This window comes from Netta rufina (genome assembly GCF_964035555.1).
Source record: "Netta rufina genome assembly, chromosome: 5".
NCBI classification, from domain to species: domain Eukaryota; kingdom Metazoa; phylum Chordata; class Aves; order Anseriformes; family Anatidae; genus Netta; species Netta rufina.
This window is the reverse complement of record NC_140128.1, coordinates 28,698,914-28,723,835: the sequence shown is the minus strand read 5'-3', so window position 1 is coordinate 28,723,835 and position 24,922 is coordinate 28,698,914. Positions and strand designations below refer to the sequence as shown.

The window sequence follows — 24,922 nt, the reverse complement described above, 5'->3', positions numbered from 1 at the left end:
CTTCAGTCCCTGTCGGTCATGGGATGTGACAGCTGAGACCTTTAAAGACTGTCAAAGGAGGGAAATCAAGGCACTCCAAATGCCATGTCTGTTTACAGAATAATTAATGTGTCGTGTGTGGACTGTTCACAAGTGCAGCACTCGCTGCATCTCATCCACCAGACTATCGAAAATTCTGCTCACCCGGTACTTGGTGCACCATGTAATCATGCCAAAATTGCTGCAAAGCCATGAAAAATGCAAAGTGTAGTGTTTGGGAGGGCGGAAGTCAGTTTATATCCCATGCAGGAAGGCTAGCTAACATACTACCAGTGCTGTTGTTGCTCCAGCTCCAGAGGAGCATCTCTGGAAACATGAACCCAGTCATATTCTTAGAAAAGTACTGAGTAAACCATAGCTGCTAGGGCAGCAAAAAAATCTTACCTCAAGGCTTTACAGCAGCATTACAAAAATTGAAGTTATTTTGTCATTATCCTCTGGAGTGGCAAAATTTCTTGTGTAAGCCTGTGCAGCTGTAAGAACAAGGGGAAGAGGACTGCAGGCTGACTGTCCTTAACTCTTTGCTTTGCCGACTTTCTTTCAAGCCTTCCTCAGGTCTCACATAGAACAGAGGGAATCTCAGAGGCACCCCAAGCACATCCACTTCACAAGGACAAAATGCCTGAAATGGAAAGGATTGAGGCAAAAGCTGCAGGGAATTCATAACCCAAGGCAGGTTTTGAGGACCACAGCAACTGGAGGATGCTCCCCACTAACCTGCACAAATCGCTCTGAGGCAGGTAGCAGCAAGTGCCAGGTGAAAAGGAAACATTCTCTCCCCATCTCTGGCAGCGTACCTTGGGCAAACTCACAAGCATGAAGTGACAAGCGACTGAAAGAAAAATCCTTTGTTGTGAAAGCCAGCCCACAGAGAGCTCTGCCTCCACCGAAAGAATGGATGCACTGTTTATTGCAGGAGAGTCCTACCATAGGTAAGATGCTAGGGGCAACCTAGGTGAGTCCTCAGGTTGAGCCAAACCTAAGATTTATTTTAAAAGAGGCAGCCGACACGACTGACCAACGTAATCAGGGCAAGGACAGTACCTGAATCCACCTCAGAACAATTCAATTCTTCCTGAGCAAACTTGCCATTACATTGCTGGGAAGTACAGTATCCTGGTACCTGGGAGGTCAGCTGGGAAAGGCACTGGCAAAGGAAATCCAGATGATGAACTCACAAGGACAGAGTGAGACACAGGGACATAAGAGAAAAAACAGGCATGCAAAAAAGGAAAAAAGAGCTTGACTGATGGTTAAGTCTGGTAAAAGAGCAGATTTTTACTGAATGTAACAATGAAGACATATGTAGATTTTTAATCTGTAGGCTGGTTTTGCTCTTCCTCTGACCACTGCACATTCCAGAGCCCGAGCAACTCTACAAGGAGGAAGCAGTGTACTCTGAGAATAATTTAAGTCATCAGTACATTCTGACCCTGCCCGTAGAACTGCTACTACCCTGTAAACCAGCAAGTGTTCTTGATAACCACACGCAAGACTTATTGACCAGAAAAAGCAAGCATATTCTATTAAAAGGCAAAAACATTTTAAATCACAATCATATAAAAATAATCGTTTTCTACACAATAAATATACCATTTCCCCCCTCTTTCAGGTTGACTTAAAATCATGCAAGTTAAGGCTATCTTTCAAACAATGAAGAATATTAAGTAAGAAAATACTTATGAAGGAAGTTTTCCTTGCAAACTCCTATTTCTAAACAAGTGATTTGACCAAAAAAGAAAAAGTTATTTAGCGATACCACCAACTCCTTAAGTTTAGAGGACCCTTAGTCTAATTCCTTTCTCAACATCATTTTCTTTTCTCAGTAAACAGAAAAGACAACAGCCCTGTTGGCACCTATGGGTTCCTGTAAACAAGGACAGCTTTATCAGGAGTTCATGCATCAGAACAAAGGGAGAAAAACAGAGCAAAGAAGTGAGAGGGACAGTTTGTACTCCTGATGGCTGAAAAGGGTTTTCAGAACCATGCAAAGAGCTCTCACCACACTGACCTGCTATAAAGACAGGAGATAACACCACCTGAACACATGCTTAAAATGCTTTGGCAAGAAGTAGTTACATCCAAGCTCCTGCTGTAGACAGGAGGTTCTTGCTGAGATTACAATCAGCTGTGTGAAAGAGCACAGTGACAGAACACATCAGCTTCATCAGTTTTTGTCAAGACCTGTCAATGGTGCAAGAAAGACATAAAATTGCCCTTATAATGAAAATGGTCTTGTTTGTGGCTCAGTGATAAGTACTATTTATCACAAACCTTTGATTCCTTTTGATCGGACTGCTTCTGCAGCTCCTCTGGGATGACATTAATGCACAATTTCTCCATGGCTCCTACGCATCTCAAACAGGCTCTGCTACAAATGCGTTTTTCAACCCCTGGCCTGGGAAATTTCTCAAATAATCTGATAGAGGAGACTTTCCACCACGATCACAGCAAGCCCAATGGCATTCTGCCCAAAGGTTATTATGAAATATGGGTCAACTGTGCTATACGCAGCAGCGTGAAGCACGGTAAGAGTCTTACCAAAACTTCTCCGCAGAGGCTTATAGAAGTTGAGCATAGTTTCATTCAGGAGAAGCACAATCATCTCATGCAATCAAAATCATCAAAAGTGATTTCACAGAAATGGGTACGTACTTTTAAAAAGTTGTATTTTAGCTAGGGTCTAACACCAGGCAAAAAACATGTCTATTTATGAAAAGTCAAGACAGCAGCACAATTTTAAAAACAACAATAATAATTAGCACACACTGGCTCATGTTTTTAAAGCATTTTACAAAAATCTTGATTAATCAATCCTCACAACACCCTTGTGAGATAGGTAAGTATTATTAGTCCCATTTTAGAGACAGGCATGGAGAGAGTATGACCTGCTCACCACCACACAAGTCAAATCCAGGAACAGAACACCAGATTTTCCAGTTTCCTGCCACACATGATCTGACCTCTTAAAAGATGCTGGTTTTTAATAAAATTTGTTTCTTCTCATCCCTTTTAAGACACCTGGCTGCATTTCACTCTGATGTGAAAAGGTACCTGCTGAGACCTACTCAGGATAAACAAGTAGAATTGGTAAATCTCTATTTATTTATTTATTTCTAAACAGACTCTGAGCTGCTGGAAGCTGTTTAAAAACTTGACATGGGCACTGCCACAATGCCAATCTTCTCCTCAAGCACCAGGACAGTGAGGTCTATCGGGAATGCTGATACAGCTCAGAATCTGAAAAGAAAAATAAAAATAAAGGTAAATTCTTTGCTACTTCCAAATAAGGAATCTCTTTAGTGGGTAGTCTTCTCTGAGAAGAACTCATGTGAGTACAACTGCACTGAAAGCAAAAAAAGATTTTTATCAGGAGATTCTTGAGGTGCAGCCAAGGTGTATATATACATCTCTCAGAAAACCTGGAAACGTGTACATATTGTGCTCTGTGCTAAAAGAGATGGCCTGGAGGCACCAGACATCCCGGGGGTAGAAAATAACTCCCAATAGTCAACTAGAGAAGGATAACTCCCTTAGTATATCGCTCTTGCACTGAACTAATCAGTGAGTCTAGGATTAAAGATTCCAAACCACCTGATAAAATTCAAGTCAATGGATTTAGCTCCTTATAAATGCCAAATCTGGCAGACCCACTGCTGCCTGTTCACAAACCCAGGCTCAGGTGTTAGTGGAGAAACAGAAATAAAAACAGTCCTTCCACCTTCGGTTACGTATGTCCATTAGATCCTATCTAGAGTCCAGGATTTCACGACAGCTCGATCTGAAGATCCTCCCCGTACTTTCGGATCAGCTTTGTGTGGTTATGGTCCACTGACCACTGCTCTGGGAGGTATTTGGGCTGCATGCTGTCCAAGAAGTGCTGCCGCCAGCGTCTCTCCAACTGCATCAGGGAGCGCAGGCCTCCTTTGGCAAAGCACTGCACCACCTTCAGTCCGTGCGGCATGTAGCTCTCATTGCAGATCCTGCCAGGACAAAAGCAGAGTTCATTTTCACACAAGCCCACTGTCAGACTCCTGACCTGTCTGCAGGAAACAGCAAGGCACTGAAGATGATTTCAGTTGTGCGGTTTAATTACAGCCACATGGTGTAAGCTAACCAGGAGGGGAGCTGGGAGAGAAACTTCTAAGGCTTGCTTCAAGGCCAGGCTGCTTTCTGGAACACAGCTACACCGGAAAGCTGGCATCTTTGAAATGAGTTGAGTGAATTCTTTTATAACAATACTAAATAAAGCTCTCAAGGCCCATTACAAGCTCCTCAGGAGACAGACTGCCAACTTCTCAAGGCAAGAACCACACGATATTCCAGAGCTCTGACCCTGCCATTGGATTCCCTGCCTGGATAGGCACTGAGATGTTACACAGGCACATCACAAGCAACAACGAGTTTAACAAGGAGAAAATACTGTCTTCATGCAGACAAAGATCAGATACTAGTTAAGAACAGGTATTTGGGGAGGCTTAAAGACAGGAGACTTCTGGTATGATTGTCCTTCAGTCTCCCTCCCCGATCCATCCTTCAAAAGGAAGCAGCAAATAGTAAAGGAGAAGAGGGATGAGCAAGAACAGAAGGAGATTGCTGGAAGAGAAATGAAGAGAGGAAAACAAGTGCTGCAACCCACAGACCACTACCAGCATGAGGGGAAAAGAGGATAAACAAGTGCACAATAAGAAGTTCAGGGTATGACTGTCTGTTTAGAGCCTTAGGATACAGCACAATTACCTTCTTTCTCTGCTTTCTAGATAAGTGTATGAGTACTATAAATCCACACTCTGCAGGCTTATGCAGGCGATAAAGTTGTGGTTTTAGGGGCTCTTTTTGCCTGTGCAGATCAACTTCTACTAGTCTCAAATTCAGAAATTCCTTAACGCCATGATTTTATGGAAGGTACAATCATATCCCAAGGAAACCAGCAATAGGTCTTATTTTCATTAAAAAGCTTAGTGGTAAAAAGCCAGCATGTGTGATCCTCAGCTCTGCAAACGCTGCTGGATTTTATTTTGTTTTGCTCCATAAATATTTACCCAAGGTTGTGTGTGCAGACGCCCTTTTGTTGAATTTACATGCTCACATAAACAACTAAAATGTTACATCTACTGCTGGGCTTCTTATACCTGGTTTCCAGAGCAGCTGCTTCCTGGAGCATCTCCGGGGTCACCGCTTCTGTGTTGAAGAAGTCCTTGATGCCTTGCAGAAGTTCTGCCCTTCGGGGATCAGGCAGGCTGTCTGCATTCAGCAGAGCTCGGGCCCCTGAGCGCACCTGCCTGCGCAGAGGGTCCTCCAGCATGCGCACTCCCTCCTCGGAGCCAATGGGGGCACCGAACTCCTCAGCCAGCTGCTGCTTGAGGTGGTTGTCGTAGTAATTGGAGACGGCGTGGCAGGACGTGCAGAGAAGTAGCACGTCATGGGAGTTGTGGTCCTTCATCTGGATGGGGAAGTGTCTCCGGTATTCGTGAGGAACGATGTTCTTCCTGGGGAAGACAAATCAGCCAGCTCATTACATCTGCCTGGAGCTGCTACTCCCTGATTTCTCCTCTTCCTGCCCCACAAAAGTACAACTAACAGTAAAAGTGCAGGAAAACAAAGATAAGCAGTGCCAGGATTCTCAATGCACCACAGAAGTTTCAGAAATCCCTCACCTGTACTTCTCTCTCCAGGTTTTCTACATTTCTCTTTTTTAAGAAGCACACCTGCTACTTAAACAGCAGCAAAGTCAAAAAGCTCACCTTTTGTGACCTCATAAAGTTCAGGCTCACCTAAGCCTTTCAAAAATATAAGGATTAAGTACCGGAAGGCATAGCATATTTATTTTCAGAAGAGAATGCCATCAGAACAGTATGTGTTTGCTACTACTGCCCCCTGTAATTCAACCTGCAACACAACGTTCTACCCAAGGACCAATTCCTCTACCCTCTGTAAGAGGAAAGGCTGACCTGGTCGATGTCAAACTTACCCAGATACACGTGACCAGAGTATTCAAACAGCGACAGACCTTCCAGCATGTGAACAAACATATTTCAGCCCACTAACCACGCTTCTGGATGCTGAACTAGATGCAGACTTCAGTCTTGTTGTTATTTTTGTTTTTAAATTAGATATAACTTTTTCTTACCCCACTAAGCAACTCACCGGATGTAGGACTCCCGTTTGCCACATACAACACACAGGTTCTCTTTGACTGTCAGATAATAATCGACTTGAGACTCGGGACGTCCTGAAGGCTCAAACCGCAGCTTCACAACGAACGGGTCTGTGCTAACTAGGTCTGAAAGAGTACAGGCAAGCAGAGAATATTCAAGACAATGTTGTATTTGAAAGCGAGGATAATGATGCTAAAACAAGGGAGACATCCTAACAGAATTTTCAGTAAGAAAGGATAGCAAAAAAATCATGCCCAGTTATCAAAGAAACATGAAAAAAATGCTGTATTTTAAATATCAACAGGGAAGTTAGTGTGCTCACCTCCGATCCCCTTGTCCAGATACCACTGAGCCTTCTTGCGATCGCAGGTGCACAGGGGCTGTCCATCTGGTGCGTGCAGGAAGCAGTTGTCATACAGTGGAGATTTTCTGTGAAACAAGGATAACATTGCAAAAACTATAACAACATGCCAGAAAAACAGCTCTCTGCAGTGATGTGTTCCACACTGCAACTCCTGCAGCCTCATCCAAATCACAGGAGGGAGAGGAGCCCCTAAAGACATAGTTTATGCTGCTGAGCACTGCACAGGCTGCTGCTGAGGGAAGCAGAACATCTAAAAATGTATCTGAGGTTCATGAACTGACTGTAAGGTATCTTTGCTCTCCTGATGCCAACAGAAGTGCTAACTCTGAATCTCAGTTTTCAAGAGATACCACTAATGACAACAGTTTTCCAAAAAAAAAAAAAAATTACATTAGAAAAAAATAAATGAAAAGTCAAGAACAAAGATGAGCTCCAAGCAAGCTGAAGGAGTGTTATCAGCCTGCAGACAAAGCCATTTCAGGAATCTGCTACCAGCTACCTAAGCCCATGTTGTAATGATTTATGAAGATGATTTTTCTAAAACTTAGTGTGAACAGCAATTATTTCATTCATCCAAGAGCAACATTAGGAAAAAAAACAACCATTGGAGTACTGGAAATTCACTCAGTATTCGTTCAATTCACTGAGCATTCACTCAGCAGAGCTCTACCAGCTAAAAAGACTGATTCACAGGCCATGTAATCTAACAAAATGGTCTCTCCTGATGTCAGTGGGGGTGTGTGGGAGTAAAAAAAGTTATAATGATACAGGAGATCTCTTCCCACCAAACATCAGCAGTTGAGCTCAATCACCATCATAATATGAGTGCTTCCCAACTCTAAATTAATAAACATTCAAACATGCTTACAGAAAGGAAAATAGAAAAGGACTTCTGAAATCACATCCAGCCTTACCCGAACTGGACTGCTGGAGATACTACAAGAAACAGCAGGTCTACAAATCTCTCATGAAATCAAGCATGGTTAAAAACAATAAATAAATAACCAAGCAACCATAGGGAGATATCAGTTTAGTTTGGAATTCAATTGTGTTTAAATTTTAATCCTCCCATAAAGTATAGTCCTTCTGTTTCGTATGACAGGCTCCAAATTTAAGTATATATATCTGAAGGGACTTTTTGTGTACAATACAGTATTGTTAATAATTGCTAGTGAAATCTATGTTATTGACTACAATACAAAGGACTCTACTGCCAATCCTGTAAACTCCACTGCCAAAAAAGAGGAGAAAAATACCAAAATGAATCTTTTTCTTCCCAAGTAAAGGTGAAGGTGGGGCAGGAGGGTGTTCAAGTTCCTACATCCATGTGATTGATTTTATTAGAGTGCACCCAAATGTAAACAAATATACTAGGTCTCTGTGTTTCCCACTACGCTGAGCTTAAAGAGATCACTCCTACTTGTTTAATCTAAAAACAACTGAACTCACAATAGCAACAGGCCATAATAATTTAGCATTTGTCCCACAGAAGAGCCTGCTGGCTGGGGATCCTGAATCCAGCAACAGTTGCCTCTGCAAGGGCAAAGTAGAGCCATTCCCTCCTCCCTCCCTGGCATAAGGAGAAGCGCAGTGCTTTGATGCTGCTACAGATGGCTCTCCCTGTGCTCCCTGGCACCTCACATAATCCCGCTCACCCCTGGTAGCTTTCCCCTGACATCTCTGTGACCACGATGACCTGGAACAGCACAGTACGAACACCAGCTCATGAGGCAGAACCTGCTCACAGGACAATCTCTGTGCAGCTGCCCCCTTGTCCCTGGAGGAGACAGGGTTCAGCTGTTTGGAAACGCCACCCAGACAGCCAGCTGGCTCCTGCTGGGCCTCTGCTCCTGAGCTAAGGCCTCCATATTGTAAGGGAAGGTAAAAACTGAAGACCTCCCCTCAATCTATTATGTAGTACAGACCCGAGTTCCCCTGTCACTTCCAATAGAGAAGAACTGGGAAAACAGAAATAGGATCTGACTCTCATGACTGTTTGGTGCTGTGTCCCTTCTCAGCTCTTATTGTCCTCTTTGTTTAATAAATAGAGCAGGAAGTATCAATCACAGTTTTTTCACCTGTGGTGCAAGGAGTAAAATTTGCTCACAAACTTACCTTGCAGAATATCCCACACCCAGAGGCTTTCGCTTCTGCCTCCGAGGATCTCTCACTTGCTGACTGCCAGAGGACTGGACATTCGCAGAAGATTTCCGATTCTTTACTTTCTGAGGGGAGCGTGCCTCTCCACTCTTCTCTCCTGCGCTGCCACTCCTCCTCCCTCTAAATGGGATATCCACCAAGCCCTGGCATTTGCTCAGTACTTTTTCCCAAGTAGCAGCAGTGTTTTCACCATCAGATACAGCAGGGAGGCAGGCAAATCCCAGCAAATGGAGGAACAGAGCCACTGAGATCTGGGCATCCCTAGCAGCATAGAGTACCTGCAGAAAAGCACAGACACTGGGATACTGGCAAGCAGCAAACACTCCCCCAAACACCATCAGTCTTTAACACTAGATTCAGTAAAGCCAGAAGCTGGATTTGTTTTCCCTTGTTCCCTTTTGGCACAATGCCTACTACAGTCCAATGTGATTATTTATCCTGTCACTCCCTCTACTGGTCACTGATTTTGTAGACATCTGCAGCATGACTAAAGAACACAAGCAATTAGGGAAACCATGATAGGCTAAAGATGGTGAACAAGGTTTCCAGGGTCTTTATCTGATATTGCACTGACTGCTATAAATTGGAGGAAAGAAAACAAACGAGTGAGGCTTTGGGTGCACAAACCGCTGGTTCAAGGGATCTGGCCTTACAGATCTTCCAGGATTAAAGGAAAACAAGGGTCAAGAATCCAGAGAGAATGACAGAAAATTGTCTTCATGGAAAAGGAGAGAAACTCAGGCAGAGGCTGAAATGGACTTCATATCAGTCACACAGAAGCTATTGAAGCAGAACTCAAAGAAGGACACGATCTCCCTGTTACAATGCCTCTCCTCTAATAAGAAGTTTGCGTTTCTTCCCAAAACACAGAGTTGAAGTGGAAGACACACCTGATGTTGTGTCAGTTCTTCTGCCTCCCAGTTGCTGCAACGCATATGAGGAGACTTGTCAAGCGGGCAGTTCAGGACTTTTTCAGCTAAGGACTTAAGGCTAAGGCAGTTGTGAAGTAGATCCTTCCTTCAGTTTTAACAAAGAAAGCAAAAGAGGCATATTAAAAATGAAACTAAACACTCATGCAAATTTAGACAGCCTCACACAACCTGGTTCTGCCAGAACACAACGCACTCGATGCACGACTCCCACTCAAGCAGCATACAGGCCCTCACCCTCCTCTCCACTAAAATGTCCGACCTAGATTTGGTAATTACCTAGTGTCTGCAATATGCAAAACAGGCAAGGCTGGGAGCTGGTAACATCTCAGACTGAAGTATCTGGCTCTGAACTACCTGCTTCTGAAATAGAGAGGTCTGTCATAGAGTGAAGGACTGTCTGCCCTAGGGATTCATCAGCCACTTAATAAACAAGCCTGGAGACATTTTCTGAGGAGCATGAGAGCCAGGAATGACTCCAGAAGAATCCATCCTCAGTGCTAAAAAGGCACCATCAGGTCACCAAATCCATGCCCCACGTCACTAACAATGCACATTGAATATGAAGAACATTCCCAAGTAAAACTTTTTTTTTTTTTTTAAAGAAAGAACAGAAGATGATAAAATAGCATCACAACTGTAACCTATAATAGGAAACACTGATATTAGAACAGAAAATTGGAGCTAGTTGGGTTTTTTTAGCCATTTTTCAAGAAATCCTGTAATTTAACAGTTCCACTTAAGTGCCACTCACACTTTTACCCCATAGTTTCAGGCAGTGTCTTCAAGCATCTGTTTACATTGTGAGCTCTCTGACCATCTTGTATCACTGTGCCTGGACTTCTTACAAGACAAAGCAAGATACTCAGAAAAGCCCTTACAAGTATTACATGAGAAGACAAACTGACACAATTAGCATTCATGATTTCATTTCCTTTAAGGCCACAGAATACAAGCCTGCCCATGCTCTAAAGAAAGTGTCCCATCCCAAGAACACCAAACCTACCTGCCTGACATCATCCAGCACACACAAATTACTTTTTCATATTTCAAACTCAAATGGTGTACTAGAAACAGAGCTGCCTCTGTCTTCAGACACTTACCGCTGTCTCATGGCTAAATATCGGAGATCCACGCTCCCTTTGACTGGAAGACCATAGTCCTGAAGTAACTTGCAAGCATCTTCCCAGCATCCCACCCCTACTTTCAACACAGCACTATCTGCCATGATGTCCAACAGGGTCTTTGGGATAGTCTGTCCACTGGCAACAAGCCTGGGCAACCGGATGAGGACACAGAAGCCACTGGAAGAAGCCATTTGTAGAAGGGATACAGGATTTGCTTTTCCCTCCACAGATACCTGAAATAAAAGTAAAAATCACAGCTGGGTTACTAGCAGTACTGCAGCTGGACCAAATTGTAAAACAGCCCACCAAAGACAGGAAATACTTATCAGACTATGCAATTGAAAGCTTTTCCTGCACAAATTATGTGATTTGTTTCACAGTTTACTGTCCCACAATTACTTCTTGCTACAACCTCACAAGAGAAATTTTCCTCCTTTCACCCTTGCCCCTCACAGCTGGGCTGGCAGAAGCAAGCAGACACATTCCTTAATCCACATCAGCACTACAAAAGTGTTTATAGCACACTGCTTAACTGCGGCTTGTACTAATGAATGTGGGGTGAATAAACTTCCAGCCAAAATGATGGTGAAGACAAGCTTCATAAACGACTCAAAGTCTGTTCCAAGAGCTCACACAGGCAAACATACAAGCAGCAGATGAATACTGCTTTCTGGTATGCCCACAGAGGTCTATCTTCTTATCAGCATTATCCTCCTCTTCTGGTTTATTAATTTGAAGAAACTCTTTGGTACACAGATGGACTTAAAATATTGTAAATCTGAACTATTTTAGTAAACTACGTGAAAAGAGATACTATATAAAACGTATGGTGCTATTTAGCCATGTTATCACTGCACGTTTAGAACTAGATTTATCACAGAAGTTCAGCAAACAAATGCAAGTATTGAACTAAAATTTTACAGCCAGCAGACTTAAACGTGAGAACAATCAAAACTAGTGGATAATTCCCTGGTGTCACGATAGATAATCACGGTTTCGATAGCCAGCCGAGCCGTGCCCATTCCAGCAGAGGCACAGCTCCTCCCTCGATGATTCCCTGCTGCGCTTTGCAACCTGGCGGCGAGGCCCTGCGATCACTCACCCACTCGCAGTCGATCCCAAGCACCGGCCGCTGCTCCAGCTCCTTCTTCAGCAGGGGCTCGACCCGCTCCCACTCCTCCTGCTCGGAGACGACCACGATGTCCGCACCGGGGCTCCTCTGTGCCCGGGACGAGGCGGGCGGCGTGCCGAAGGCAGGCACCTCCTCACCCTCACCCTCAGCCTTCAGCAGCGCCTCATCCCCCGGCCCCCTGCCCGCGTCCCCTCGCGGCTGCCCGCAGCTCGCTGTCCCCCTGCGGCGCCGCGCTGCCCTCCACAGCGCCAGGCCCCCCACCGCCACACCCAGCAGGGTCGCCACAGCCACCGTCACCGCCGCCTGCCTGGGCATCCTTGTCCCTTCCCTTCACCCGCTCGGCGCTTTATCGCGGCCTGCGAGGAGAAAGCAGAGAGGTGGCAGCTCCACGGGCCGGCCCCGGCCTCCAAGCCTCGGTCTCAGCCGTCCCCGCACCGGGCAGCCCCGCCGCTACCTGCGGGGGCTCGGCGGCGGGCGGCGAGCTCCGAGCCTGCCCCTCAGGAGCCGGCGGCCCCTGGGCGCCGCCATCTTGTAGGGCCGCTGAGGCGGGGCGGGCGGCGGGCCGGCCTCCAGCCCGGCACCGGGCGCTGCCGCCTCCAAAATGGATGTTTTTGGTGTTAACTTGGCCACTTGTAGCGTAATTGTCACAGCGGGGAGGAAGGGCTCCCCAGGAGAGCTGGCATTGAGCGGGCGGATCGCCCGCAGGGTGCTCCTAGAGGAGCAGGGTTTCAGCAGGACGACCCATCCATCCCCTACAGCTCCAGCAGCCAACAGCTCACCCTAAGGAGCGGGGCTCAGCCCAGGGCAGCGAGACGTCAGGTCTCACAGGCGATGGGATCAAGTTGGGAAGAGTTTGTTTTCCATTGAGTGGTCTGTTTTGAACACACACATGCTTTAGTAACAGCTTCTGTATATATATATATATATATTTTTATTTTTTTTTTGCAGACCCTCAGTCTTGCTCTGCACCAAATAAATTTATATCTGCTTTGATACTAATCCTCTGGGCTCTATAGAGCAGTGCAACTTTGCACGCTGTAGCAACACACCTCTTGTTCCTGTTCGCTCTCCCCTACAAGAAGAGGGGTTTCTTCCTCACAGCCATACCCGGGCCACAGCTTCTCCTTCCATCCCAGATCCAATGCCCCAGACCCAGCTGACAGCTGAAATGCACATCACAGGGCAGGAGGCTACGGCTCTGAGCTCATCACACAACGCAGGGTGTGCACAGGAGAAAAAGCTGGGGTGGCCTGGCTCTACCTGCGAGTTCCCACAGCCAGATGGAGATGTTCTCCTTCCCTCGCTTCATTCCCCTGCCTCCCCCGAATTGTACAATGCTTTGTGTTACATGGTCATTGTAACCAAGTACAGACCTGGAGCACTGCTTGGATTTTACCACAGTTCCCGTTAAACCCGACTGACTGCTTGCTCCCTTGCTCCAGCACTAGCATTTCCTTAATGACAGGGGCACTGATTCAGGCAATTGATCCAGCCGTAAACTAGTCCAAAGGGAGAAAAAAAAAAAAAAAAAATCTGGAGTCACTACAGACTTATTTCAGAGACCCCATAACCAAGTCCCGAGAAGCCTCTGTGACTGCACTTCAAGGTCCAGCCACCCTGTTGGGTGCAGGCAGTGCATCTTTAAGCACTCTGTCAGAGACTCAAGCTCAGAATAGTGACCAAATCTGAACAAATCTGCAAAGTTTATTCATATCCGCATCCATTTGTAATAAACTGACATCCACCCAGAAACGTGAAACAGGCCAGTCTTCCCTTTTACAAAGTGTTTATTTCAGTTTCTAAGGTAATAGGACTTTTGTGTAAAGAGAGGAAAAACAAAATATCCTAGCACTTATTACACAGTACAGAGAAAATATGATATAATGTAATGCCCAAGCCTTGCTTTTCAATAATAACAAGATTGTATCCTTGGCTGCACCTAAAGCCTTTGTTTTTCATGCTATCACTGACACCGAGTCCTGTAAACCACAAGTCTCTTTAACAGCTTGTCTTACTACCTACATATCCATTTATTCAAGTGTAAAGGTTAAATTAAAAATAAATGAAAGCAACTGATGCATGAGTGCACTCTGGGAAAAAAAAAAAAAAGTTCCCAAAGCCTGATGGGGACATTGCCAAAGATGAGAAGGTAACCAAGTGAGCAAACACCAACTGCTGGCTTAGCCTTACTTACGAGAAATCTGTTGCAGCAGGTAACTGAAGCCTTTACATGGTAAACAGCAAAATTTATTTTTCTTTGTCTCTCTGTAACCTGATCTGAGATCTCTACAGAGATCGATGTCAAAAGCCTCATTTTTAGCCTGATTTCCTAAGGAAAGAAGGCTTATGCAATTACACTGTCTGTTGGCGTTTCTGCCTGTGGGTCCCCTTTCTTCCTGCCTTTCCTTGCCAAAAAAAAGGCACGTTTAAGCCATTGCCCAATTCCACCTAAATTTGTACAAAGAGATAGAGCTTTCAAAGGTGACTTCTGTGAAATGCAAAGCTGAGTCAATGAAACAGACCCTAATAAAACTGCCACTGATAAAATATCAAGCATGTGCAGACACTGCTTAATATACATCAGAGAATCCACACAGCGGTGCCACATCAGGACAAGTCCATAGGAAACCAGGCTTCACTTGTTCTGCTGATCACAGAAAAAAATATTTTTATAATCCCATTAGCTCATCCTTTAACAGGGAGAAGACTAGAGTAAATGACTCAGTGTTCAAAGGAAAATCAATGATAGTGGAATATCAAAGGAGAGAGGCTCCAGTCAAGACCTAAATTGCTGCGAGCAGACAATGAGCAGAGAGCTGCGTGGAGTCCCCACTAGCTCATTAATAACCCTGCATTTGGGGCCCCATCCCAAGCTACATAAGAAAGCCAAACTCACATTTCAGCTCCTAATGTGATTTATCTTCCTTGTGTCAATGCTGGTAACCCCATGACTACATCTTCAAATCAGTCATTTTGAGCAGGATTTTTTTTTTTTTTATTTTTTTTTTTAAACAGGGCTGGTACAGGGAGGTAGTAGGACGACTTCTTTTGTCAAAAAGTCATAATGAGATCAATTTGAAATCAACTGTGAAGCCACATCCTAAAGGTGGAGTTTCACGCTGTAACAAGGTGGATGGAAGGTTTAGCTCCTACTGAAAAAACAATTCTGCTTCCTCCTTCTACCTGTAGTCTTCCTTCTACTGCCTTTCTTCTGCGAACATTGGTGCCAGCCTGATTTAAGGAATTTAGTGAGCAGAAAGCTAACACAGCAAAAAATGGTTTTCTCCTGGTTTAACTCCTTGGAGTGGCTCACCACAGAGCCAGATCTCAGTGAAACTACATCCCAAGCCAAAAGATGAATCAGCTGCAACTCCCTCAGTGAAGGGATCTGCCAGAGTTTGCAGGTTTTGCAAAGAATCTGAAACAACAGCCCTCAGAGGTGCGAGCTGCCAGATTGATCCCATGAGGATGAGCTGTATTACCATTAATCATCACCAACATATTTCTCCATTAATTGCCAACTCTTTCATTGTGTATGTAGGAATAGAGAGGAATTTCACATTTTTGTTTCTGGAAGGGCTGCTAAACTTACCTCAGTGGTTGAGTTCCAGAAGACACAGTAAGTTGGCCCCACAGTTCATGCTTGCTTAGAAGGTGACAACCCCCATCTCCCAAAATCCTGCTCCCAGCTGCACCCTCCTGACTGGCCTGTGCTAATTTGGGCATCCATTGGGACACCTCCATGAGCCAAATGAAATCAGTAAAATGTTAGACAAACAGGCCCAATGAGCAGCAGCAGCAGCACAAAGAAAGGGACGGAACACATAGCCAAGAAGAATAAAGCCTCCTTTCAGCAGCTACAAGTCATTAGATCAGCTCAGCTGCATGTTCAAGCTACATCTTTAGCTGAACAGCCTCAAGGGGTGACATTTGAGAGAACAGCGCTTGTTCTCCCCACCTTTCTGGTCTGTGAAATGAATAAGCAAAAGGAGAAAAGCCCAGAAGCCACCTAATTTCCACTAGAGGGAATAAACTGCACAAGAGGAGTTATTAAGGGAAAAAAAAAAAAGACATGGCTGAAAAATGATATCATCTTCTTGGCTCACCCTCCTTTTCCTTCTATTTCTCAAAAAATCAAGCATGTTATAAATAAATAAAAGCCTTGACCCAGACCCCCCTCCTTCTCTAATGGCTGCCCTGTCTCTGTTGCACCTGTAGACTAACCCCATAGATATCTGAGCATTGGTGTCCAAATCTCTTTTCTATTTCCACTTTGGATCAACCGAAGCCATTCAAAGGCTCAGCAGTGCTCAGAAAAATGTATTTAAACCTCATTGTCTTTGACTTGACACAATCAACCATGCTTCACTTGAAGTCTTCTCCTTTACTATTTAGGCCTTTCTTCCAAGTGTTCTTTGGCAGATTCTCCTCATGCTGTGTCACAGAGCTGTATCCTTGGCCTCCTGCTTTTATCCTCCCACGTTATCTCTGAGTTATCTCATCTGAAATACAAATACAACTACCATCTCTGTGCTGATGATTTACAGATCTGCTCCTTTCCCCAGAGCGATCTCCCTCTATCCAAACTCAAATCATAGCCTTCTCTTTCCTGTGGATGATGACTAACATGAAGCTAAAGCTCAGCAAAGCTGGAACATGGCTCTTTCTCTTACCTAAAAGTCCTCTCATCTTCTTTGTGCATATCTATGGATAACATCACTGGTCTACCTGCCATTTGAGCTTCCATGTCAACTATCAGTTCTGACTGAGACCTCTCTGCAGACACAAGCGCCCAGGGTATGTCTAAATTTAGACTTCTGCTATGAGGCATCTTTTAGACAAAGTCCTTTGATCCATTCTTGGATCCCTTGCTTAGGTCTTTTGCTTCCATACCCAGACTGCCCCAACACCTTTCCCTCCAGCACTGACCAACGCGGCTCATAACCCCACAGCCTTTAACTGCTGTGAATGCCATGAACTGACAATACAGGGAAGCTGACTGTAGTCCTCCTTTTAACAATCAAACATGCCACAACCATCAAATGGAAACCACTAATGCAATTTTAACTCATTCTGCCAATTCAAATTTGGTCAGAACAAAATGTTGATGGGATAATTTTGTACAAGCAGACATTAAAAACAGATCAGGTATTGTCAGTCCTTCCAGAGGGAGAACAAAAACTCTGTAGCATGGGCACAAGCTAATGTGAGAGCAATGTGACAGCATGGCCATACCTGATCCAGATTATTTCAGTAGCAGTGGGAGATCTGGTTGCATACAGGTTTAGAATTAGCAACCCTGAAACCACAACCCAAGGCTGTTTATGTAGACCATTACTCTGACCACATCACTTCTCTGTTCGAAGCATTCTGATAGTTCCCTGTTCTGTATTGCAACAAACATTATTTACTTATCTGCATTCTCCTCTGCAGAAAGCCATCTCCCTGTTCATTACCTCCCATTTCCTTTTCCGTTGAATCCTTCCTTCCTATTGTCTACTTGTTAAAATTACAATCAAAACATGTTTGTGCTTTGTTTCACGCTGCTTTTGAGGCATGCAGGAGACTAACATCCTACAGAATCAAGTTGCTCAAGCAGTGGGTACAAACAGACCTTGAAGTACCCTGCCCAGCCTACGGTCTAGCCAGACTCAGGCCAGCTTGGCCCATGTTGCTCAAACAGTTCCAGCACAGCACCCTTTGAGCTAACATGTCCCATAAAATAGAAATTTGTAGAAGTTGAATTGGTTTGACTAGGTACTGTCCAGGCTGAATTCCATTCTAAGCTGCAGAAGTTTCCTGTGAAGCTAGAAAAAGATGCTTCACTGGTGCTACTCCAGCATGACTCAGACCTATCGATGTATGTGTTCTGATGAGACTACAGCATTCAGGCATTAGCGCAGCAACATATTATTTTCAGAGGAAAATGTCACCAGTACAGGTCGCGATGAATTTCTTAGGTGTTAAATATTTTCAAAATTAATACAAACAAAGGAGTCGGAGAGCAAAAAATGCTTACCAGTACATTTTTAACCTACATGGATATGTGAAAGAACACTGCATTTTGCAGAAAAGCTTGGCAGTCTGCTATTATTTTTTCTCTCAAATTCTGACAACATGACATCTTTTTCTGACTGCTGACAAATGTGATTTAAAAAAAAGAAAAAAATCAGTTAAGCCTTTCTTGAAAATCCTAGCACTGGGGTTTTAGGGAATAATTTTGTTTATTTATATTTGTTCATGTAAGTACACAGCTTTCCTAGAGACTGGATCCAGTACACGGAGAAAGAGCTTCAGTGATTTTATTATGTCACATTTCAAACAAAATGTTCTTACACTTATTTGTTTCAGTATAAAAGCAAAAATATCCAACCTAAGCAATACTTTAGGAAAGGAGAAAAAACGAACCACATGTGACAGAAGTGACAGCCACATTACGTAATGTATTTCTGGAAGGCTCTTGGATCTTGTAGGGATGCAAGCTGTATGAAAACTATACAGGAGAGAGCAGAATACAAACTGATAGAGTCAGTTTGAAACCTATAGGTAGAAATATATAATATTGCTAATCTATGCTGGGAATTTAGAAGTAACCGTCAATTTCTGATGTAATTGTAATGCTACAGAATGTTTTAGCATGCAAGCCAAAGAGCTATAAAATATGGTTTATACCAGTACAATTTACCTGTTTCTGAAGTTAAGGTAATAAACACAAGTCATAACTGACAGGGCCTTTGCCTGTCTATACCAAGGCTTGCTAGACACGTTACATTGCAAAAGCTGGCTATCAACAGCTTTAACTAGAGCAAAATCCTTGTACAGCTCAGATGTAGGAAAGACTAAGTGTTCTGGCTTTCATTTTATTGTTAACATTAATAATTATCATTCCACCAGAAAACTGTTAGTGGACTGTGTCTGGATATTTCTCTCAAATTATTATTGTAACCTTTAATTAACTTTTAAGTTCTGATATTTACACCTATGGATATCACATATGGAAACATGTTGTCTAAAAAGCTGAAATATGAGAAATGTTCACTGATTTTTTAAAATTCCATTCAGATAGTTCGTTATTTTATTAGAAGTAAAGCTATAGCACTGTCAACTAAAAAGTATGTTTTATAGGATTTTGTGTTCTTTCTATAAGTCTGTAAGTCTTAGCCAAGAATACCAAAGCACTCAACTGACTTCCTATACTGAAATCATTTTAATTTCCACTGAAAAGCCATCCCTGAAACATGGCAGCAGTCTAGCAGTACCCGGTGATGCTGCCACACCATGGTTAACGTCAGGAAGGGTTTTGTTTGTCTGGGGACACCTAATTCTCAGCAGGTGCAGTTCTGTGTAAGGAAGGCCAGGATTACTGGACTAATGCCTCAGCTTCCCAAAACTGTAGCTTCCATGGGTACTGGCTCTGGTTCTCCTGCACCTGTGGGGAAATACAGTCCTGGGAATTTCAAGCCACAGGTCTGGGAATACTCACCTCGTGTGCGTGGTTGTGCATTGCAAAGTGGGGCTGTGGGCCGCACCTCACAGCGGTTACACCCCCAGGATCACTGCTGTTGTCCTCACAGTGTCAGGTATTACACATGGCAGATGCAGTCCTGTGAAAGAGAAAAAAAATGTTGTTTTTTCCTCTCACGAACACACAGGTGAGGGTGTCACGCTGCAGTGAAGTACAACAGATTAATTTCACCTGTTTAACCGACTGCCGTTCAGCGTTTTGTCGTTGCTGACGAGGAGATTTGCCTGTGCTTCCTCTGGGGCAAAGCCCTGGGAGCCCCGCTCCCCTCAGGAGGGGCACCCATCCTCTGGCCAGCCAGGAGCAGGAGGGAGCGAGCAGCAGCCCCTCGGCGAGCCCTGCAGACACCACCTCAGACCCAGCAAACCCCTCACCACACGCTTTCCGAAACGCCACAGAAACCGCTCAGCGCTCACAGACGACAAAACCCAGCACCGGGGGGGGATGCTTTTCCCTCACGCCCCCTTCCAGCTACAGCTCTGGGGTGGCCCTTTTCCTTTTACTTCAGTCGGGGCGACTTTCCGGAAGGAAATTATAATAAAAAAAAAAATAAAAAAGGGGGAGGGTGGGGGAAGAGAAGCGCCGCGACGGGCGAGTGTGGGGACGGTGCCCACCCGCGGCAGCACCTGCCTAACGTTGGCGGCGGGGAGTGCCGGGCTGAGCCGGGTCGGGTCGGGTCGGGTCGAGCCGGGCAGGGCTGGGCTGAGCTCAAGTGAGCCGAACCGAGCCGTGCCGGGTCAGGGGACTGCGAATTTCCCCGCTCCGCTCTGCTCCGCTCCGCTCCGCCGTTAGAGGAGCGAGTTACCAAGCGGCGGCGCGGCGTTAGAGCCGGGCCGGGAGCGGCGGGGAGGCGCGGGCTGCAGCTGAGGATCAGCTGCTGAGGGGAGCGGGGAGGAGCCAGCGGGATCAGGAAGCGGCGGAGTGTCTAACACCTCTCTGCCATGGCTGGCTAAAGAAAAATCATCATAACCATAACAAGGGGGGAAGCGGGGGAGGGGAGGCGGCGGCGGGGGAAGGGGCGGCGGGGGAAGGAGCGGCGGGGAGCGGCGCAGGCGGCAGCATGAAGAGGCGAGGCCGGGGGGGCAGCATGCGGTCCGTGGTGGGGTTCCTGTCCCAGCGGGGCTTGGAGGGGGACCCCCTGCTCACCCAGGACTTCCAGCGGCGACGCCTGCGGGGCTGCAGGAACCTCTACAAGAAGGACCTCCTGGGCCACTTCGGCTGTGTCAATGCCATTGAATTCTCCAACAATGGAGGCCAGTGGCTGGTCTCAGGTAAAGCGAGCGCTCCCCGGCCCTCACCCCCCCCTCCTCTCCCCTCCTCCGCCGCCCCCTCCCCAGAAAGCATCTTCCTCCTCCTCCTCCTCTTCCTCCTCCTCCTCCTCCTCCTCGGCCGCCTCCCCTGCGGCCCGGGGAGGGGGGGAGCAGCAGCGGCGGCCCCCGCAGCCGTGCCTCCGAGCAGCCCCGGCCCGGGATTAATGTTCCCCCAAGTGGGGATCTAAAATGGTTGACAGGTTTTAAATTCTGCCCTGGCTGCTGCTGCTGCTGCTGCTGGGGAGCCCCGGACAAAGTTTCTACGCGAGTGTTTCCAGGACGCCGGGGTTGGGTTGAGAGGGGGGGAGCCGGGGGTGCCCTTTTATTTGTTAGATCGTTTGTTTTGCCTCCCCTCCTTTAATAAAAAAAAAAAAAAAAAAGGGGGGGGGGAATTTTATTAGGGGAGGGGAAACAAAACTGCGGGGCTGATGGTGGGAGCCCAGTGACATTTGTCAGCGCCCGCCCGCAGCAGGGGGGGACCGGGGGGGCTCAGCCCGGCCGGGGGCACCGTGGGGGTGGGCACCCGGCTTTGGGGGGGGGGAGGAGGAGGAGAAGGGGTTGTTTTGTTCCTCCTCTTCCTCCTTCCTCCCCTAGCAGGATGCTTGGGGGGAAGAGAGGGGGATTATTTCCGCGGTGATGGGGTTGGGGGGGGGGGTTAAGGCTCCCCGCTGCTGCCTGCCTGGAGCAGGGGGAGGCCGGGGTGGTGGTGGGGGGGGTGATGCTGTCAGGTCTCAGGGGCTCGACCCCGAGGAAGGGGGTGGGTAAAGGGGTGCCGAGCCTCAAACCCCGGCAGGAAGGGCCGCGGGGCCCCCGCTGCCTCCCCAGCGGCGTTGGGCGCAGGTGCCTGTGCCCGCTGCCCGCCCCCGGGCTCGCCGGGGAGAGGAGGCGACTGGAGGCCGGGGCCTGGCCGGGCGCTGCAGGCCGCGCTGCCCCCCCCTCCCCGGGGCTGCTCGCAGACACGGCCCGGGGGATCCAGGGCACGGCACGGCCTCGGGGGGTGGGGGGAGCCCCGCTGCTCCCCGGCCCGGCACGGGGACCCCGCTGCGGGGCGGGCACAGCCCTGCGGGGCGCCCGCCGGGCCGCGGCAGGCCGCGGGGGGAGGCTGTGGGCCTGCGGGGAAGGGGGCGGGAGGAGAAGCTCCTCGCCTGCCTCCTTCCCTCCCTGCCTCCCTCCTGCCCCCGGAGAGCCCCATCCCCGCCGGGGAGGCCCCCGGGGTGTGAGGCCGGGGCCACGGCCTCGCTCAGCGCCCGGGGCTGCAGGCAGGCACCGCTGGCAGCTCCCGAAATACCGCGGGGCTTCCGTAAAAAAAAAAAAAAAAAAAAAAGTTATTATGGCTGTTCGGGTGTTTATTTTAAGCGATTGTGGGATAAAACCACCAAAATCGTGCGCTTATAGAGCGGAGGTTGCTACGCTGAGGCCTGCCTAATTATAACTTTCTTATCTGAAGAAAGTTTGGAGTGTAAGTCCGGTAATTTCCAGAAGAAGTGTCCCTGGAGGATTGTAGCTTTGCTCTCAGGGAGTCTTGTGTCTGTGCACACACCACTTTCATGGTACACATCCATTTGTCTTGCAGGTATACATACACGTGCATACACACATGGCTGTGTGCTGGGGCAGGGCTGGTGCCTCTGTTCCAAAGCTCTCAGGTGTTCCCCACCCGGCACCCTGCTTTGTACCAGTCCTTCTCCACAAGTAGGCAGAGCTATGCTTTCCTACTTCCAAAGTGCTGCTGAGAGCTCAAGTGCGTCTCTCATTGGTTTTCTTAATTTTTTTTTTTCATCATAAGTGATGGAAACACCATCAGAGTTCTCTGTTCTTGCTCAGGAAAGCCCTATGAGATGTTTTGGGTCTTGTCACATCACTGATGCACTTGCTTATGTCGACATCCATTCTTTAGGTAGAAGTATAAAAAAATGAGGGCTGGAAGGGACTTCAAAAATTAATTTAATCCAACTGCCTGAGTTAAGGTAGGTGCAGTGGGAGAATGGAAACAGATTTCCTATCAGGTGGCTATGTGGGAAAGGAAGGCTTTCAAACCATGTCTGTTTCACAATTTCCTATCTTCTTTTAAAGCTACAGAGTGTTTACAGGGGCTAAGCGCTTACTCAGTACGTAGGAGATGGTGCTAGAGTTGTACCCTCCTAAACTCATAAGGTGACTAAGAAGCAAGTGAATGTTCTATTATAAAAAACATATAAGGCAGGGGGGTGGATGGGTGTGGAGTGGATGTTTAAGTTGCATGTGTTAGCAGTGCACAAATTTAGATAATTAAGAACAGACTGCCTTAAGTCTGACCTTGTATTGATGCCCTGAGAAAGTGAAAAGCTCTAATTACAGTAACTTTTAAACGAAGTTTTACATTATCTGTGACCACAAGATCTAGAAAGCTATATTTGATACAGCAACAGGCAGGTGCTTTGTTCTTCATTCAAGACTAAGAAGTTAAAAGGCAAAATATTTATGGATGCTCTGTTAAATTTGATGCCATTATAAGTACAGGCTTCATTAACGTTACACTCAAAACACTACTTTTTTGAGGTCATGCTTCATCTTGAAACACCGAGAGAAAGCAGTGAGAAGGGGAGCTCAGATGAAAGATAAAGGAGGGGTGTAAGCTGACAGCAATCTGAAGTTTTTGTAGAAGAGTTGCTTCAGAAGTCTTCCAAATGTAGATGGAGCCTTAGAATAGATGGCATGTGGGTCTCTCCTCCCTCAAAATAGTCAGTGTGCTGAGGTAAGGATGAGATGTTAGATACTTCCATCTGCGCTTGTAGCAGCTCAGAGAGTTAACAGGGATATCGGAGTGTGTGAAAAGGAAGAGTGCAAGCAGTTTTTCAGTTGTTCAGTTTTAAGTAATATGTATATTAACATCGAGAAGTCTGCCTCGGCTAATTGACTTGTTAAGAAGTTAGACCTTGTTAGAGCTGTTTTAAGTGCAGCTGATACAGTGCATTCGTGCTGCCTATACTGATCCCATTTAAATTCAAGCCTGCATCCGAGTTAGTGCTGTTCTCATCAACGTTGGCCGGAATCCTTTTTTCTGGGGACGTGTCCCACTTTTTCTGGTGTGGATTTTGTGTTGTTTTTGTTTTGTTTTGTTTTTGGTCACATCTCCCAGAAGGAAGTCTGTCAGGCTAATGATTACTGCTGTTTTAGTAAACATTTCAAAGTGCTTAAACAGGGTTTACATTACAGTTCCAGATCGTTTTCCTGTTAGGATTTTGGAGAGAGCTTAGGTGTAGACAAGCCTCAGCAAGCCCTTTGAAAGCATATTTAAAACTTCCTAACCTCATTAAATCTTGTGTTAGAGATTACGCCTTTTATAGTAACTAATTTTGTTCCTAACCATGATTTTACGTAGTGATGTTGTGTTTTTTTTTTTTTCCTGTTGTTGTTGTTTTGTTTACAATATTTCTATGTTCTGGAGCCATTTGACCATTTCAACCACTATTAAAAAGAAAAAAGAAAGGTTTGGTCAACAAATTGCGTTGGGGATCTGCCTGTCTGGGCTTTTGCTATGCCTGTGTGGACTTAACAGTGTTACTTTGGAGAGAGAGATGCTAATGTTTTGGGGCAAGACTTCTGGAAGAAGGGGCAGGCATAAGGAAATGAGTTAAAGAAAGTAAAGAGAAATGAAAGGAGGAAGTGCATGCTCAAGAGACGACGGTGCAGTGGGACAAGTAGAAAAGACCTATCTGTAGAGTGACACAAGGGAAGAGGCTGAGGTGAGTTAAAACTAGCTGCTGGGTGGAGTTGAACGATTTTATTGGACAAAATGCCTCTTTGCAAGTTTTTATGTGCTAGGTGGTGGTATTTTTCTGTTAGCAGTTTGAGAAACACAACTGTAAGTGCATGGAAGTGAAATTCCATGTTCAATGATAAGCAGCTGACTCCTTCCCTCAGACATGCCAAGCATCTCCTTCTGCAGTTTAACTTCTTAAAAATCATCTGTATTTATTCTGCCTAATAGCGTTCCTTGTTCCCATCCTCAAGCTTGGTGGATGAATTTCCCTATTTGTCTATCTGTCATTTTTCATGTGTGCTATCTCTTGGAAACATGAGTATCTTTATCAGAACCTCCCACTTCCCTCCCCCCCCCCAACACACACACTTTAAACTGTACTTTCAAGATAACTTCTGGGAAATAGTGTAATCTGAGGCTTGCTTAATCCATGCATATG

At 46.0% G+C, this 24,922-nt stretch overlaps 2 protein-coding genes across 2 annotated transcripts in view; one reads left to right on the top strand and one right to left on the bottom strand.

The window, feature by feature from the left end:
• Positions 1-1,861: 1,861 nt before the first annotated feature.
• On the bottom strand, positions 1,862-12,428 carry EXD2 (exonuclease 3'-5' domain containing 2). The gene is made up of 8 exons (XM_084288430.1): positions 11,880-12,428; positions 10,754-11,010; positions 9,612-9,738; positions 8,677-8,999; positions 6,520-6,626; positions 6,187-6,322; positions 5,172-5,528; positions 1,862-4,022 (listed from the first exon to the last, which is right to left on the bottom strand). Exons 1-8 carry the CDS (start codon positions 12,222-12,224, stop codon positions 3,806-3,808), a joined length of 1,869 nt encoding a protein of 622 aa, XP_084144556.1. The 5' UTR covers positions 12,225-12,428; the 3' UTR covers positions 1,862-3,805.
• An 8,060-nt stretch (positions 12,429-20,488) lies between these two features.
• The window catches only part of DCAF5 (DDB1 and CUL4 associated factor 5), a 68,752-nt gene continuing 64,318 nt past the window's right edge, over positions 20,489-24,922 (top strand). The window contains exon 1 of the mRNA XM_084288276.1: positions 20,489-20,702. Within this exon, the coding sequence (XP_084144402.1) occupies positions 20,492-20,702 (211 nt within the window). The 5' untranslated portion in view covers positions 20,489-20,491. The remainder of the gene's footprint in view (positions 20,703-24,922) is intronic.

What these genes read in the sequence shown, in the direction of transcription:
- EXD2 (XM_084288430.1), bottom strand. Translation starts at nt 12,224, where the DNA reads ATGCCCAGGCAGGCGGCGGTGACGGTGGCTGTGGCGACCCTGCTGGGT. An exon ending in AAGAACTGACACAACATCAG is followed by an intron (nt 9,000 to 9,611) that starts GTGTGTCTTCCA and finishes GCTTTTCTGCAG; the next exon opens with GTACTCTATGCTGCTAGGGA. An exon ending in TCTGGACAAGGGGATCGGAG is followed by an intron (nt 6,323 to 6,519) that starts GTGAGCACACTA and finishes GTACTCTTTCAG; the next exon opens with ACCTAGTTAGCACAGACCCG.